Source organism: Lepidochelys olivacea (assembly GCF_965140295.1).
Source record: "Lepidochelys olivacea isolate rLepOli2 genome assembly, chromosome: 18".
In the NCBI taxonomy this organism is placed as follows: domain Eukaryota; kingdom Metazoa; phylum Chordata; order Testudines; family Cheloniidae; genus Lepidochelys; species Lepidochelys olivacea.
Window position 1 is genome coordinate 13914838 of NC_140428.1, and position 14830 is coordinate 13929667.

A 14830-nucleotide genomic window follows, 5' to 3' on the forward strand; every position below is an offset into this window, starting at 1 on the left:
GACCTGCTGTGGATGTAGCTTTGCAGACCACAAGTTCCTTTATGAATAGCAGAAAAATAATAAAAAGGGGATTTCTAACAGCAAGTTAGACACATTAGCAGGCTGGTTCCACTTACGGTGGGCAGATAACGGTTTAATCCTGAGCCCCTAATGGCATTCAGAGGGAACTGGCTTTAATAAGCGGTATTCTGATGCTGGATTTGCTTTTTATTGTTGTGACTCTTACATTTTGTTTCTTTGCCCAAATGTCTCATTTCTAAAAGCAAAACGAATATTCTATCGTCTCAAAGGAGCAGCAGGTAAGTAGGTTAGCTGCTTCCGTTTGTGTTCCGTACATTGTGCTTCTCTGAATTTCCCTTGCAGATTCAGCTAGAGAAGTTATTCTTCGCCCCTTGTTTGTTCTAAGTTGTTGCCTAGCGTGGCTGTGTGCTACAGCCCAGAGGTGGCTGCATTTCAGTAGAGCGTGAAGGGAGCTCAGCAGGTAGTCACTGATATGGTGGAAACTTGCTGTGATCCTGTAGGATTAAAGACATACAGTTGTTATTAAACATGCTTTAAAAATTATTGCTATGGTAGCATCTAGCGGCCCATCTGAGATCACGGCCCTGTTGCACTGGGTGTGGCACAGATGCATAATGAGAGACAGTTGCTGGACTGAAGAGCTTGCAGTTAAAATATCCAACACAGACACAACCCGGAGAGGGGAAAACAGAGGCATGTAGGTCAAGGGACTTGCCCAAGGCCACTCAGCAGGTCACTGGCGGAGCTGGGAGTAGAAGCGAGGTCCCCAGAGTCCCTGTCTATTCTAAAATCAATATTAACACTAAGTAGCCACGTGATGCTGTTTCCTCCCATGTCAGGCTCCTGGTGTCTGTCGCTGTTTTTCACACAGCTCTCGGTGTCTCCACGCCTCCTGACGGACATACAGGGCTTCTGATCCAGTTAATGGGCTCTTCTCTCTCGTCCTGCCAATACGGGCTGTCCTCAGCCCATCTAGAAGGCAGCTGTGAGCGGAGGAAGGTTAAGAGGCGGGGCGGTGGCGCTAGGCGTCGGCTTGACGCTGTTCAAGGATCCAGCAGCAGCTGCAGGCAGCAGGGAGTGACGCAATGAGGGTGGAGGAGATGCTGCCTGCTAAAGGGAAGAGACAGCGATATTGGTCAGCCGGCTGCCTCGGGATCTCGCCCAGTCAGCACAGCCAGCGTGTGTCCCCGGCCTGGTGCACGCTGCAGTGCAGAGGAGGGTGGGCATGTGGCTGCAGGGAAGGCTCTCTGGATGCCAGCAGAGGATTGAACCGGGAGCTGCGGTGATGGGTCCCCTGCCAGGCCCGGAGAGAGGGGTCTGATTTCTGTGCTGGCATGCGTTGTAGGCTTTTCCCCGAGGAAAGCAGGACACTTGGCTTTTCTCTAAAGGTACGTGAGGGGGCAGGTGCCCCTTCCCGGGAGAGTGGATGGCCGCAGCAGCAGAGGCTGCGGGGAAAGTGTATACCCTGCCGTCCTGTGCTGACCGTCCAGGTAGCTGTAATGGCAGCCATTGCTAGGCCCCCCGCCACTGCTGGGTAGGGACTTACTCCTTTGGTGTTCAGGGGAAGGGCATCCAATAGGGGACTGTGTTGCTGGGCCCGCAAGGGGGCCAAAAACTGGGGAAAACGGAACCCTCCCTGGTGGGTCTGTTTTGCCGACAGATTGGAAAGTGGGGACAAGTGAGACAAGGCCTGACTGGAGGGCCGAATGCAAGGCCTAGCCCACTCGGCAGGGAGACGCCATCCCAGATTTGGCTCAGGCCATCGGCGGTGATGAAGTGGGAATTTTCTGTGGTATTTTTGTGGGGTGGGGTGGGGAGCTGATGTGTGCCTCAGTTTCCTCTATATTTTGCATGGCGGGTGGAGGGAAGGTCTAGGTTTGCTCTCTGGACAGCTAGGAGACATAGGGGGGTGTGTGTGTGTGTCACTTAGCTGTCTGAGCCTCAATGAGCCATTAAAAAGGACTGTCTGAGAGCCACCCCGTGTCAATGGAAAACCCAAGATGATGAAGGGAAACCCAATCACCAGAACACTAGCAATCAGGGAGATGGATTTCCCCACCTATCAGCAGGGAAGATGAGCAAAGACCCCAGCTCAAGAACAAAAGACTGGAAGGTGCCAGGTGTTTGTGCGGAGGGGGTGGGGGATAAAGTGCTGGCTTCTCACCTGGAAACTGGCTAAGGAGGTCAGCCAGAGTCTGAACATGGGGCTTGACTCATTACAGCTGGTCTGGGCTGACCAGGACGGACTGAGCTTTAACTTTCTTTCCCTGCACTGCCCTAAGAGCTTTTGGATTGTGCGTGCCAGGGGACTAAGGAATGGCTGCCTGTGTCCCTGTATGGTGTCAAGTATCAGGGGGTAGCCGTGTTAGTTTGTATCCACAAAAACAACAAGGAGTCCGGTGGCACCTGAAAGACTAACAGATTTATTTGAGCATAAGCTTTCGTAGGTACGAAAGCTTATGCTCAAATAAATCTGTTAGTCTTTAAAGTGCCACCGGACTCCTTGTTTTTGTGTCACTGTAAATACTCTGGGAGCATTGCGCCCTGAAAGGCTCCTCCCGCAGGAGTCTGGCTTGGCTGGATTCGCTGCCAGGAGCCGTATCGAGAAAGTGGGATTGCTGGTGCCACCGGACAATGTAAAAAGAACAGGAGGACTTGTGGCACCTTAGAGACTAACAAATTTATTAGAGCATGAGCTTTCGTGAGCTCCAGCCCACTTCATCGGATGCATACGGTGAGCTGTAGCTCACGAAAGCATATGCTCTAATAAATTTGTTAGTCTCTAAGGTGCCACGAGTCCTCCTGTTCTTTTTACGGATACAGACTAACACGGCTGCTACTCTGAAATCTGGACAATGTAGGAGGCTGTGGGTCTGCCCCCTGCAGATCTGTGTGGGTTCCGCCCCCCACTACAAGCCAGGGCGTAGACCTGGCCTTGTGACTCGGACGCTTCCCCTGACATTTTATGTACTTAATCAAACCAGGCCCAAGCTGTCAGTCCGAGCTTTAAGCCTAGTGCTGGGACAGTCCACCCACCGCCCTTCTGATTTAAAGCGGAGATGTTAGTGTGTTAGTCCAGGCTATGTGGGGCTGGTCCAGGCTAGCCCTTCATCCAGGTTAGGTTTGGATGCCTCCTGCTTGCGGTGAGCCATGTTCCTTGATGCGAAGGCATGACAGGGGGTGTATGTAGACTCTGCTTATTTCACTAGTTCCATGATGGAGATTTGAACCTGGATTGCGGCTTCCCTGCAGGGTTGGGGAGAAGCTGAGTATGTTAACTCAGTGCACTATTTAGTGGCCCCAGATGCTGTTTTAATAGTCGTTCAGATAATACCGTGGGGAGAGGGCACAAGGCGCAAATGTGTTTGTGTCTGGAGACTTTATAACCCAGCCCCCTGCTCCCCAGGTCTGAGTTCATGGCCGGGTCTGCCCAGTTAGGTCATGATCCTGCAGGGCTGGGAGAGCCAGAAACCTTCAAGGATGCCCCCCGGGGAGGGGGCTGCGGGGTCACCATGACACTCCATCAGCTGTTGTCTGGGAAACAGCCGATCTTGCTTGCTGCTCTCAGACATCCTGTTCCCCCACTCCCACTCCAGCCCTCCCTCCCCTTTCCTCAAGGTCCAGCACAGACCTGCCTCCCCTCCAGTACGGACGGAAGCCCCCCCGTTCTTGCATTGAGTTTTAAAAATTCTTAACCCCTTCTGTGCTGGATGATGGGCCCGGTTTGTCTGGCAAATCAGCGGACATCCCTGGGACAGCCTGCTGTTGCCTGCTTCAGATGGCAGATGGGCTTAGGGGATGTGAGGAGGTGCTGGCACCAGTTTGGCGGCTTACGTGAATCTCCAAGAGGATGGAACGTTAGACTGGAAATCTTGCGAGGGGGAGGTTTTTTCTCTGTCTTTTGGTACTTCTGCTGCCATCCGGCACCTGGGGGCCCAGCGCTGCAGCCGGCACATGTGAAAAATAACGAAGGGGCGGAGGGGGACACGATTAATGGAGCACTTCCAACCTCCAGGGTTAGACTGAAGTTTTGGCTGAAGGTTCTTTATCCAAACCTGTTTGCCCAGCCCTGCTGGGTATGGGGAGGGTGCTGTTTGTTTGGGTTACAGTAGTGCCTAAGGGCCGCCATTGAAATCAGGGCTGTGTTGTACCCAGGGCTGTACAGACATAGTGGGAGCCAGTCCCTGCTGCTAAGAACCTGCAGTTTAGAGGCAGAGAAAGAAAGTATTATCCCCCCTTTACAGGTGGGAAACTGAGGCACAGAAACAAAGTGATTAGCCCACAGTCACGCGGGCAGTCCGTGTCAGAGCTGAGCAGTGACTCTTGTTCTTCTGAGTGCCAATCCAGTGCCTTTAACCTTGCTGTTGTGAAATCTGAGCATGCTGGTTCCTCGCTGTATCTGAGACCCCATCCTGGTCCCTTGTCCTGACTGGTGTCAGAGGCCACCAGCAAAGCTTGAGTCTGGAGAAGGATCTTCACAAGAGAGGAACTTGGTTCGCAAGCTCTTTGGGGCTGAGACAGCCTCCGTTACCTGTCTGCAGCACCAGGCATGCTGGTGTTAAGGCCTTTAGGTTTTAGCATAATACTGGGAAGAACCAAGGCGGAAGGTAGGTTCCAGCCCTAAGGAGCTAAGAAGCTTGAAAAGGGAAGTGCGGGGGGAAAAGAGAACTGATTCATGATAGAGAGAGAGAAAGCCAAGGGGAGGAGGTAGTGAGCACAGTGCAGTGAATGGGGAAGGGATGCCCTGTGCCGGGAAAGGTTTGCGGGGAGAGTAGAGGAAATAGGCTGAAAGCAGCCAAGGGGGAAGAAAAGGACACCAGAACGAGAGAGTGAAGCAGCGGGCGAGTGGGCATGTGAGAGACGTGGTGTGGGGGTGGCCTGCTGGGAACTGGCACGACGGAGACCTGCAGTGTAACTGGATGGCATGAGCGCTGGGTGTCAGCTCTGAAGCCTGGTGGGTGCACATCTAACCAGCCCTGTTCAGGGGCTTGGACCTTGAGAGCTAAAAGCCGTGGGCCTCTATTGTTGCAGTTTACGGGGCAATGCTAGGAGCTGTAAGCAGTAGGAGACTTGCTAACCTTTTACATGGACCAGCCACTGGAAGGGGACAAAGACCCATTGTGTCTTAGTGCGAATTGCCTGGGCATGTCACCCCCTCTTGGTGCAGTTTAGCTGTGGAGGATCCCAGTCTGTAGCCAGGTCTGCAACCAAGCGATTCAGGTGTGGCCATTGCATTTGCTCACAACTGGCCCTTGCTATTCAGGTTGGTGGACCTGGACTTGCTCAGCTTTTAGCGACAGCGCATAGCTTCCCCCAACCATCCCCGTAAACTGGCTGGCTATTCTGCTTGTCTGACCACTCACAGCCTTCTTCCTGCCCTAGGTTCCTGACGGTGGTCAGCAATGGGGACGTTGTGGGCAGCTCCCCCACGGGGATTCGGACCCGCAACTGGAAAAGGAAGAGCATCCGGCGAGGTAGGGTTCCGATGCCTCTATGAGCTGGATGGGATGGATGGAAATGACTCTGGATTCCTTCCAAGAGAGTCGTGTGTTGTTCGATCAGCTTCGGTGTGCCCTGGAAATGCTGGGATTCCCGCCTCCCCCACACAGATGGAAAAACATGGCTTCCCCATCCCAAATCCTGGCTCTGTTGAAACACTAAAACAGCCCTTTGGTCAGGCAGGTGACTGGGCATGTTTGGGACCATGATGGATAATAACTTAGACTTCAGTGTAGCAGTTACCATGCCATACATAGGGTGTTGAGAACTTGATGGGTTGAAATTGGAGAAGTGTTTGATCCAAAGGACCGATCCAAATTTTGGGTGTTTGGAGATCAGCACTTGGACCTAGATCTGGATTTCACAGCTGGCCTCAATTTGTCTCTTATCTGGGCCAAGTCTCCTGAGCTAAAGGCCCCCTAATTTTGGATTGAGATGCACACTTTGTAGCCCTGGCCTGTTGCTCCTTAGAAAGGAGCCAGGGTCAAGTCATAAAACTCAGATACAGATTTTTGAACTCTCCCTGCAGAGGCTTCAGAGAGAGGGGCCAGGATCTAGCTTTGCCACTGCGGCATAAAAGGCACTGAGAGCAGTACGCTGAAGGTTGGCTCTGAAACATCAGGTGTTCCAGACAAGACCCACTATTCATTGTTGCACTCAAGAGGTCCCTTGTGGTAGGCCCTGTGCAGATACCCTGTGAGAGAGAGTCCCAGCCCAGAGTTGACAATCTAAATAGGCAGAGCAGAAAGAACAGTCCCAGAGGTGAAGTGACTTGGCTGCCGGGTCAGTGGTTGAGGCAGGCATAGGGCCCAGGTGTCATGACTCCCAATCTAGTACCCTACCCACTGGCTCACGCTGCCACGAGGCAAAGCGGGGTGTAGCTGAAGCTCATGGTGAGTTCTCTCCTGGTTTCAGGTTCTTCTCCACAGCTTGCCCTGTGTTGCTTTTCGTTCCAGGTGCACGGTTTGAGTTCCCGGCCCTGGAGGAAGATGTGATCTATGATGACGTCCCATGTGAAAATCTGGACTCGGATCAGTACGGTATGGAACCACCCAGAATTCTGCTCTGAGCAGAGGTGTCTTTCATGCCTTCCCACAGGCTGTCTTTGCCTCTCTTTCTTATCTACTTCCTCCCCTGCCTCTGTCAGCTCTGTCCTTTCTCTCATAGCCCTGCCCATCCAAGGATCTTGGAGCTCTTACATGAGTGTTGGGAGCTGGGTAGGTGCGAGCTCCATTTACAAATGGGGAAACCGGGGCACGAAGGTGATGTGACTTGCTCCAAGGTGGCGTGGTGATTCTGTGGTAGAGGTGGGAGTAGAACCCAGGAGTCCTGACTCCCAGTACCCTGCTCTAACAAGGCCATTTTCCTGCCTCCTTCAGGAGTACCCTGACCTTTTAGAAGCCACTGTTGGCCTGTTGATTACTTGCGGCTATTGAGTCCTTTCAGCCTGCTTTGAGCTAAATCAGAATCTCTCTGGAAGGAAAGGGCCAGGTCATCAGTTGGGGTAATTAGTGTAACTCTACTGATGCCAATGAAGCAACGTTGAGTGTCTGCCTTGCTGTCTCCTGTCCACCCCTCCAGAGCTGCCGATGGACTGTAGAGGAAGAGGCCCTTTGTGGCAGGTGGGGGGTGACTAGGATTTTACCTCCTCTCTGTGCCACTTTAAAGACATTCCTGGGTAGGGGAAGGGATAAAGCAATTGGCTTTTCATGCCCTTAAAATCCAACAGCTCTGGGTCTGTACCCATAACCAGCCTGAGCCGTAAAGGGCTGGGGGGCACCAGGAAGGGAAAGGGGGACCTTGCATTTCATTGCACTGAATTCACAAACCCCTGCTTCCTGGGAGATGGGAGTGCGCGGTGGCTTCAAGACCGGAGGACGCAAGGAAGAGGCTATTTGGAGATGGTTGTGTGAGGTCGTGAGGGCCTCTTAGGCCATATCTACCCTACAGCTTATGTCAGCAGAACTTCTACTGCTCAGGGGGGAGAATAAACCACCCCCCCCCGAGCGAAGCGCTGGACAGCGCTGTCGGCAGGAGAGCTTCTGTCACCGACACAGCTGCCGCCGCTCACTGGAGTAGTTAAACCAAGAGGAGAGTTCTCTCCCATCCGCTTAGGGCAGCTACATTAGAGAGCTTACAGCGGAGCAGCTGCAAACTCTCCAGGGTAGCCATGCCCTTAGAGTGATGGCTCCCTCCCTCTTCGTTTGATGTTTTGTTGTAGGCGTGTTGCTGCCAGGTTATTAGGGAGACAGGGCGGGTGAGGTCTTATTGTTTGTCTTCTCTTGGTAAGAGAGACCAGCTTTCTAGCTTATCCAGAGCTCTTCTTCAGTCTGGGAAAGGCCCTCCGAGCGTCACAGCGAAATACAAGGTGGGATGAATGTTTAGCATAAGTAGTTAGCGCATATTTCTAGGGAGCATTCAAGGTGAAGTGGCTAGTTAGCGCGTCTCCAGTCATGGGGGGAGGGAAAAGATTGTTGTAATAAGCTATTCGGTCCCTGATTTTTAGTGTCTAGCAAAGTTTAAATTTAAACTCCCAGGCTCATCGTTTGAAGGTGCTGTGCAGGTTTCCTTTGAAGACGAGGACTGAGAGGTCAGATATGGAGTGATCGTTTTGTGAACGGTGTTTGTCCCTGGGTGGTTTTGTCTTTTATCACTTTCCTGTTTGAGTTCGTTCAAGAGCGTAGTGACTGTCTGGTTTCACCCTCATCGTTGTTGCTGGAGTGTTGTCAGTTCCCTGCCATCACTTTCTGTGCTGGGTAAGCTCTAATTGAGGTCTGAAGCATGGCCTAGGGGCTAGAGCAGTGGGCCGGGACTTGGGAGATTTGGGGCAATTCCTGGCTCTGCCACAGTCTCTGTGTGTGACCATACGCAAGTCACTTAGGGCTGAATGCTCAAAAGGAGTTAGACCTTGACCCTGAGCATCGCCAGGCATAATTTTACGTGCCTGGAAAAATCATGGTGATTCCCAAAGTCTGAGTTAGACGTCTACACTTCTGTACAACGCATGGGGAGAGCTGAGTGCCTTTGACTGCAATTCACACACGTCGGGGAACTGCCTAAGCAAGTCAGTGGGAGATGACGACCAGAGCAGTGGGAGATTTAGGCTCCCAAGTCCAGGCTGCAGGGAAATGCCTATTTCTGCTGAGCAATTCTGAAGCCAGGAACTCTCTTCAGAGTTAGGCACCTTATGCCATTTTGGGGGTGGGGGCATGTCACCCACCTTACAGCTCTTAGCCCAGTGATTAATGCCTCACCTGGGACGTGGGATACCCAGCTTCAATTGCCCTCTCCGCCAGAGGGGCAGAGAGGATTGGAACAGGGGTCTCCCAGCTCTAACCACGGAGCTATGGGATATTCGGATGGAGGCTCCCCCCATCTCGCCGGTTGAAGCAGGCCTCCTGTGGAGAAATAATGACGGAGTGGTTGAAGCAGGAGAACAGGACTGGGGGGTCTCCCATCTGGATGCCCGAACCACTGGATGACAGAGATTTTCTCCCTCTCACAATGACCCTAAGAAGCTCCTCTTCCTCCTTCCAGGTTTTGAAAGGGCCCAATCTGATAGGCAGGTTCAGAGGGTGCCTACTAGACAGAGCCTTGCACGCCTGTCTTCCCTGGGTTGGGGGTCGCGCTGGGTCATAGGTGGGGGATAGGCATCCGGACAGAGAGAGACACGGGGGCTGAGGGAACTTTTACCTTGACAGATTAGGGGCTGAGTGAGTTTAGGTGCTTAAAATAGGGACTTATGCCCCGTAGTTCTTATGAGCATCCTAGCCCTTACCCTGTCTCAGTGTCCCGTCTGTGAAAAGGGTAAGGGGGAAAGAATTCATTTACCCCTCTCCCTTTTGTCTCTATCTATTTGGATTGTAAGCTCGGGGGCCAAGGACGGTCTGTACCTACAGGTATGTCTGTGTGGCAAGCAACAGCCCACAGCTGGGAATCTCAGAGCCCGAGTCCCCAAACTCAGGCTTGCGCTAATGGTGCTAAAACTGGCTGTGTGGACAGTTCACGCTATGAAACCCACACCCCTTCCCAAGGCTTCAGAGCCCAGGCCTCAGCCCCAGGCTGATTGTCTACACGCCATTTTTAGGACCAGAGCCCCGTGAGCCTGAGTCCATTGCCTGGGGCTCTGAGACGTGCGGCTGCCTGTCATGTAGGCGTACCCTATCTGGTACTGTACTACACGTGATGATGATGACGAACACTCCTTCATCTCCATCCACACTTCCTTTGCCCCTTGATGGAAAGCTCAGGAGGTGGAAATGCAGGTTAATTTCGCAATCGTCTCATGACTGCTGCAGTGATTGTGGGTTTTTTCGCTCCTCCATGGCCAGTTGCACTGGTTAGCCAAAACCAAATCCTCTTCTAGGGAGTTGTTTATCTTTCTGTTTAATAATAGCCTGATGACTGGAATCCTGTGTTAGCTGTCAGTTTAAAATGTCTGCCTGCCTGCATTCCTTCCAATGCATCTCCTCCTCCTCCTGCGAGCCTGGATATGGAACACAGGTCCCTCCCTGGCTTTAGGAGTGGATGTTCTGACAGTGGAAAAAATCCAGCTGTGTGGAACTGAACTTTACCACTGGACAGAAGAGCAAGAGACCATCAAAATTTTAGCCTATGGATAGTGCTGTACATTGCAAACGTTAGCGGTCGCCTTGATGTCAGCCTTGGTCTCCATCTCTGGGCCAGAGGAGCAAGGCTGATGGGTTGCCAATTCTGTCACCTGCTTCTGCAAGTAGACGTGTAAATATGGCCATACTTACAGAGTGGGGGACTCTAGCCTGGGACGTGGGGACTCTGGAAGAGGTTTTGGGGGGGTGTGGTGGGTAATCAGCTGAACATGAGCTCCCAGGGCGATGCTGTGGCCAAAACGGCAAATACAATCCTGTAATGCAACAAGAGAAGGCTATTTTCTCTCTGGATTTGGCACCGGTGCGACCGCTGCTGGAATACCATGTCCAGTTCTGGTGTCCACGATTCAAGATGGATGTTGATAAATTGGAGAGGGGTCAGAGAAGAGCCATGAGAATGATTCAAGGATTAGAAAACCTGCCTCATCGTGAGAGACTCCAGGAGCTCAATCTATTTAGCTCAACGAAGAGACGGTTAAGGGGTGACTTGGTCACAATCTGTAAGCACCTACAAATATTTCATAATGGGCTCTTCAATCTAGCAGAGAAAGGTCCAACATGATCCAATGGCTGGAAGCTGAAGCTAGACAAATTCAGATTGGGAATAAGGTGTAAATTTTTAATGGTGTGAGTAATTAACCATTGGAACAATGTACCCAGGGTCATGGGTTCTCTATTGCTAACAATTTTTAACTCAAGATCGGATGTTTCTCTAAAAGATCTGCCCTAGGAATGGTGTTGGGGGAGGTCTCTGACCTGTGTTATACAGGCGGTCAGACTAGAAGATCAGGATGGTCTCATCTGGCCTTGGAGTCTAGGGATGATGGAGGGACTGTGGGGATCTTTCTCGCTGTTCCAACAGGTGGGAAGGGCTCACCAGAGACAAGGAAATGCAAACAAGAGATAAAATCCTGGCCCGACTGGAGTCAATGGGAAGTGTTGCTGTTGAGTTCATTGGAGGCAGGAGGTCAGCCAAGCTCAGGGAGCTGAGAATGGTGTGGCTGGCCTCTAAGGCCTGTTCCTTCAGCCTGCTGAATGAAAGCTGCACGTCTTTGTGTTGTGCCTCAACTGAGAAGAGCAGACCTGGGTTTAAATATGGCCACATGTGCTGGGGCAAGCTTGGAGGAGGAATGGGCCCAGCGGTGCCATGGTAACTCGGGGCAAAGGTTCTGAAAGTTCCTGGAATTTGAGGCTCGGTGGAATCAGCTGGGATGGAAGACCAAGGGGCCTGGCCATCTTCTGCCGTAGCAGGCTCAGAGATGATGCAAATATATGTCTGTCCTTCACCAGAGACCTGCATCTACAGTAAAGGAATAAGCAGACCTGGGTCCGGTGAAAGCAGGCACATTTCTTCGCTTGGCTACTCTGGTTCTTGTGCAACTAAAGGCGAGATTCCTGTGGTTCCACAATGCACGAGAAACTGAACAGAGGCAGCGTGGGCCATAAGGAAAGTTGGGCATGGCAGCGTGGGCCATAAGGAAAGCTTGGGGATACGGGCGACTTGTTTGCCAAGGAGAGAATACACCTGGGAATGGATTTTTTTTTTTTAAAACTCTGAATTGGGCTCACCTTGCTATTGCCTGACTCTGGGGTGGCTGACGCAGCAGCTGGTTGGGGCAGGGGCTGCCTTTTGGTTCTGTGTTTGTACCTCACCATGCATGCTACGGTCGTGATGGGGCTTCGGGGTAGCTACTGCAATGCAAATACGATATAAATAATAATTCTGGCACCACTGTGTTCTACAGTCAGTTGAAAGGGGCTGCACGGCACAGTCCCTGCAGTGTCTCATGGGCTGGGTTTTTATTTCAGACGTGACAGAAATGTGCAAGATCCAGCCCCAAATCCTCTTCCGTGTTACCAAATCTCTCCCTTGGGCTTAAGAGTGGAAACTAGATCAGCTGAAATAGGAAATTGATGGAGGTTTGACAAATGGAAATGGAAAAGCACATTGACAGGCTAAAGGAGGAGGAGGAAAATAGACAAGGTTTAAACACAAATAGTAAATAGGAAGCGGGGAAGAATGGTGCTGTGGTTAGTGGAACTGTTTTTGCCAACAGCGTTCCCCAGGGTGTGGGAATCTCCCAGCGGTGACACTGATTCCTCCGTGACCTTGGGCAAATCACTTAATCTCTCAGGCCCTCCACTCCCTGTCTGTAAAATGGGGTTAACGCTCCTTCCTTGCCCTGCTCTAGTCAGAGCCTCATCTCTTCGGGGAAGGGGCCGTTGGTAGAGAACGGTGGGTTCCCCATCTCCACTGGGTCCTTAGAATCATAGAATCTCAGGGTTGGAAGGGACCTCAGGAGGTCATCTAGTCCCACCCCCTGCTCAAAGCAGGACCAATCCCCAATTTTTGCCCCAGATCCCTAAATGGCCCTCCCAAGGATTGAACTCACAACCTTGGGTTTAGCAGGCCAAAGCTCAAACCACTGAGCTACCCCTCCCACCCTATTGTGCCAGAAATGAGCGATAATAACGTACCCCTCTCCCGCCTTTCCTGATCTTCCTTGAGAAATGCTGCCTCTTCCCTGTGCCTGCCCCGGGGGGGGGGGGGACCTCTCTGCCTGGGGTCTTCAGACTCCAGCTTAGGATGCATCAGCATTAGCCACCTGTCTGTCCAATTCCAGGAAGAGAATGAAGCCTTCCAACTGTGGCACAGGTGCGCCCTCTGCTGGGCAGCACCGCCCCGTCTGCCTGCCTGCCTACTGTTACTGGTCTGTGCTGTGCCTCCTGATTCCACAGTTGCCGACCGGGTGGGGAATCCGCTGTCAATCTTTGCAGCGTCTGAGGCTGCTCCTCATGGGTCGTCATGTTCCCCTGGCACTCTCCGGACTTCGCACCTTGCTTTCCATGGGCCCAAGCCCCTCTGCTCCACCCTCTTTTCTCAACTTCCGATGACTTGTGGCTGGTCTGTCTATGCAACCATCTCCGTTCTCAGAGGGAGAGCTGGCTGCTTGGGCAGAACTGCTAGTCCCTGCTGGCCAAGAGCTTAGTCTTGTCCTTTGGGCACGGTGCTCGAAGCATGAATATTAAGTGGAGAACTGGCCTGACCCACTGGTCACCTTTCCTGAATACAACACCTGGAAACACAGAGGTTGGAGAGGGGGAAAAGATCACTGAGCCACCTTGTCCCTCTCCACCCTGCCCCAGCCCCCTTGCTGCTTACAAGATGGCTCCTTTTCTCATCCACTGTCCTGCCTGGTTTGAAGAGATCTAAGCGAGGGGGGTCCCACAAATTTCCTTAGGCAGCGCTCCTCCTCGTTTTCACCCTAGTATGACTGACTGTCACTTGTAGCCATAGATCCAGGAGACTTGCCTAAGTCTGGAGCAATGCCTTCCAAGGCAAGCAAATGCAGCGAGATATCTGGGCCTGGGTCAATCCTGGGAACGGGTGGTGTGGGAGGCCGAGAGGCACACTGTGGGTAATGCTGAATTAATTGGGCAGGTCATGGGTTGAAGCAAATGCCTTTTCCCAAGAGGCAACACCGTAGGCCTTTGCCAATGGTGTTCTGTTCTTTTCCCTGCCCCGACAGGGGCAGACAGAAACCTGATTTACGAGGATGGGGCGCATCGGGAAGCCGAAGATCTAGGCTGGAGCTCCAGTGAGTTTGAGAGCTACAGTGAGGATTCTGGCGAAGAGGCCAAGCCTGAGGTGGAACCTGCCAAACTCAAGGGGTCCTTCCAGCCAAAGGTAATCGGCACACAATGTGACCTGCCAACGGATACAACTGGTCCTGCCTCGATGGCTGGTGTGGGGTGGTGGTGCACTAGTTTGAAATAAAACCTCCTGACCTGCTTCTTTCATCAATGACCCAGGGCTGTACTGGTTGGGGGCACTGGATGGCAAACGCTAAATGGCTTGTCGGGCTAATGCCCAGCTGTAAATGTTCGTAGTCCATCCACGGTTAAGGGACTGGTGTATCAATACCTTGAGGGTAAGCAGCAGACTGGGAGGATGCGAGTGGTGTAACTGCTTCAAATTTGACTCAGCTGAGATACGGGGTGCACTCAGATGGCCTGGATGTGAATCCTTTCAGCTTGAATAAATCCCCACTGCCTGGGAGAGGGGATGGGGACTTAGGTGGACCCGCAGAGACTGTTGCCTAGTGGGCAGAGCACTTTCCTGGGAGTCAGGAGATCTGGGTTCTATTCCTGGCTCTGCCAGGGGAGACAATGGACTAGTCCCTGCCCTTCTGTGCCTCAGTTTCCGCATCTCTAAAATGGGGCTAATGGCCCTGACTTCCGTTGTAAAGTGCTTTGAGATCTACAGAGGAAAAGCCCCATATAATAACCAGGTGTTCAAGCAGATAGATGGTGGATGGATTTTTTTATTTTAAAAAAAAATTATTTAACATCATGCCTAGAGAAATTAACTGGGATAATAAATTAGCTGCTGGTCTCAGATATTGCCTGGTACTGGGGAGGCCATTTGTGGTCTTGTTTGAACCAGGATTCTGCACTTGGCTTAGAGATGTCTCGAAGAGCTGCCGTTTCCTAGGAGCTGAGGCTTTGTTCCAGGCTATCGGGGTATGTTGAAATGTCCCTCTTCCCCCCCCTGGCCATGCACGCTAGATCTCATCCTCTTCGAAGTGGAACCCCTGCAACTAGCTAATGGTTCATGATGCAAACAATGTGCAGCTGACTGCAGGGCTGTTCTGGTGTGCTTGGATGCTCATCAATGTGGG

The 14830-nt window shown here is 52.1% G+C and overlaps 1 protein-coding gene across 5 annotated transcripts in view; it reads left to right on the plus strand.

Moving 5' to 3' along the window:
* ARHGEF10L (Rho guanine nucleotide exchange factor 10 like) overlaps positions 1-14830 on the plus strand; it is a 157434-nt gene that overhangs the window by 51627 nt on the left and 90977 nt on the right. For all 5 annotated transcript variants that reach the window (XM_084651560.1, XM_084651558.1, XM_084651561.1 and 2 more), the window contains exons 5-7: positions 5404-5495; positions 6477-6560; positions 13679-13836. In XM_084651560.1, the coding sequence (XP_084507686.1) occupies positions 5404-5495; positions 6477-6560; positions 13679-13836 (334 nt within the window). The remainder of the gene's footprint in view (positions 1-5403; positions 5496-6476; positions 6561-13678; positions 13837-14830) is intronic.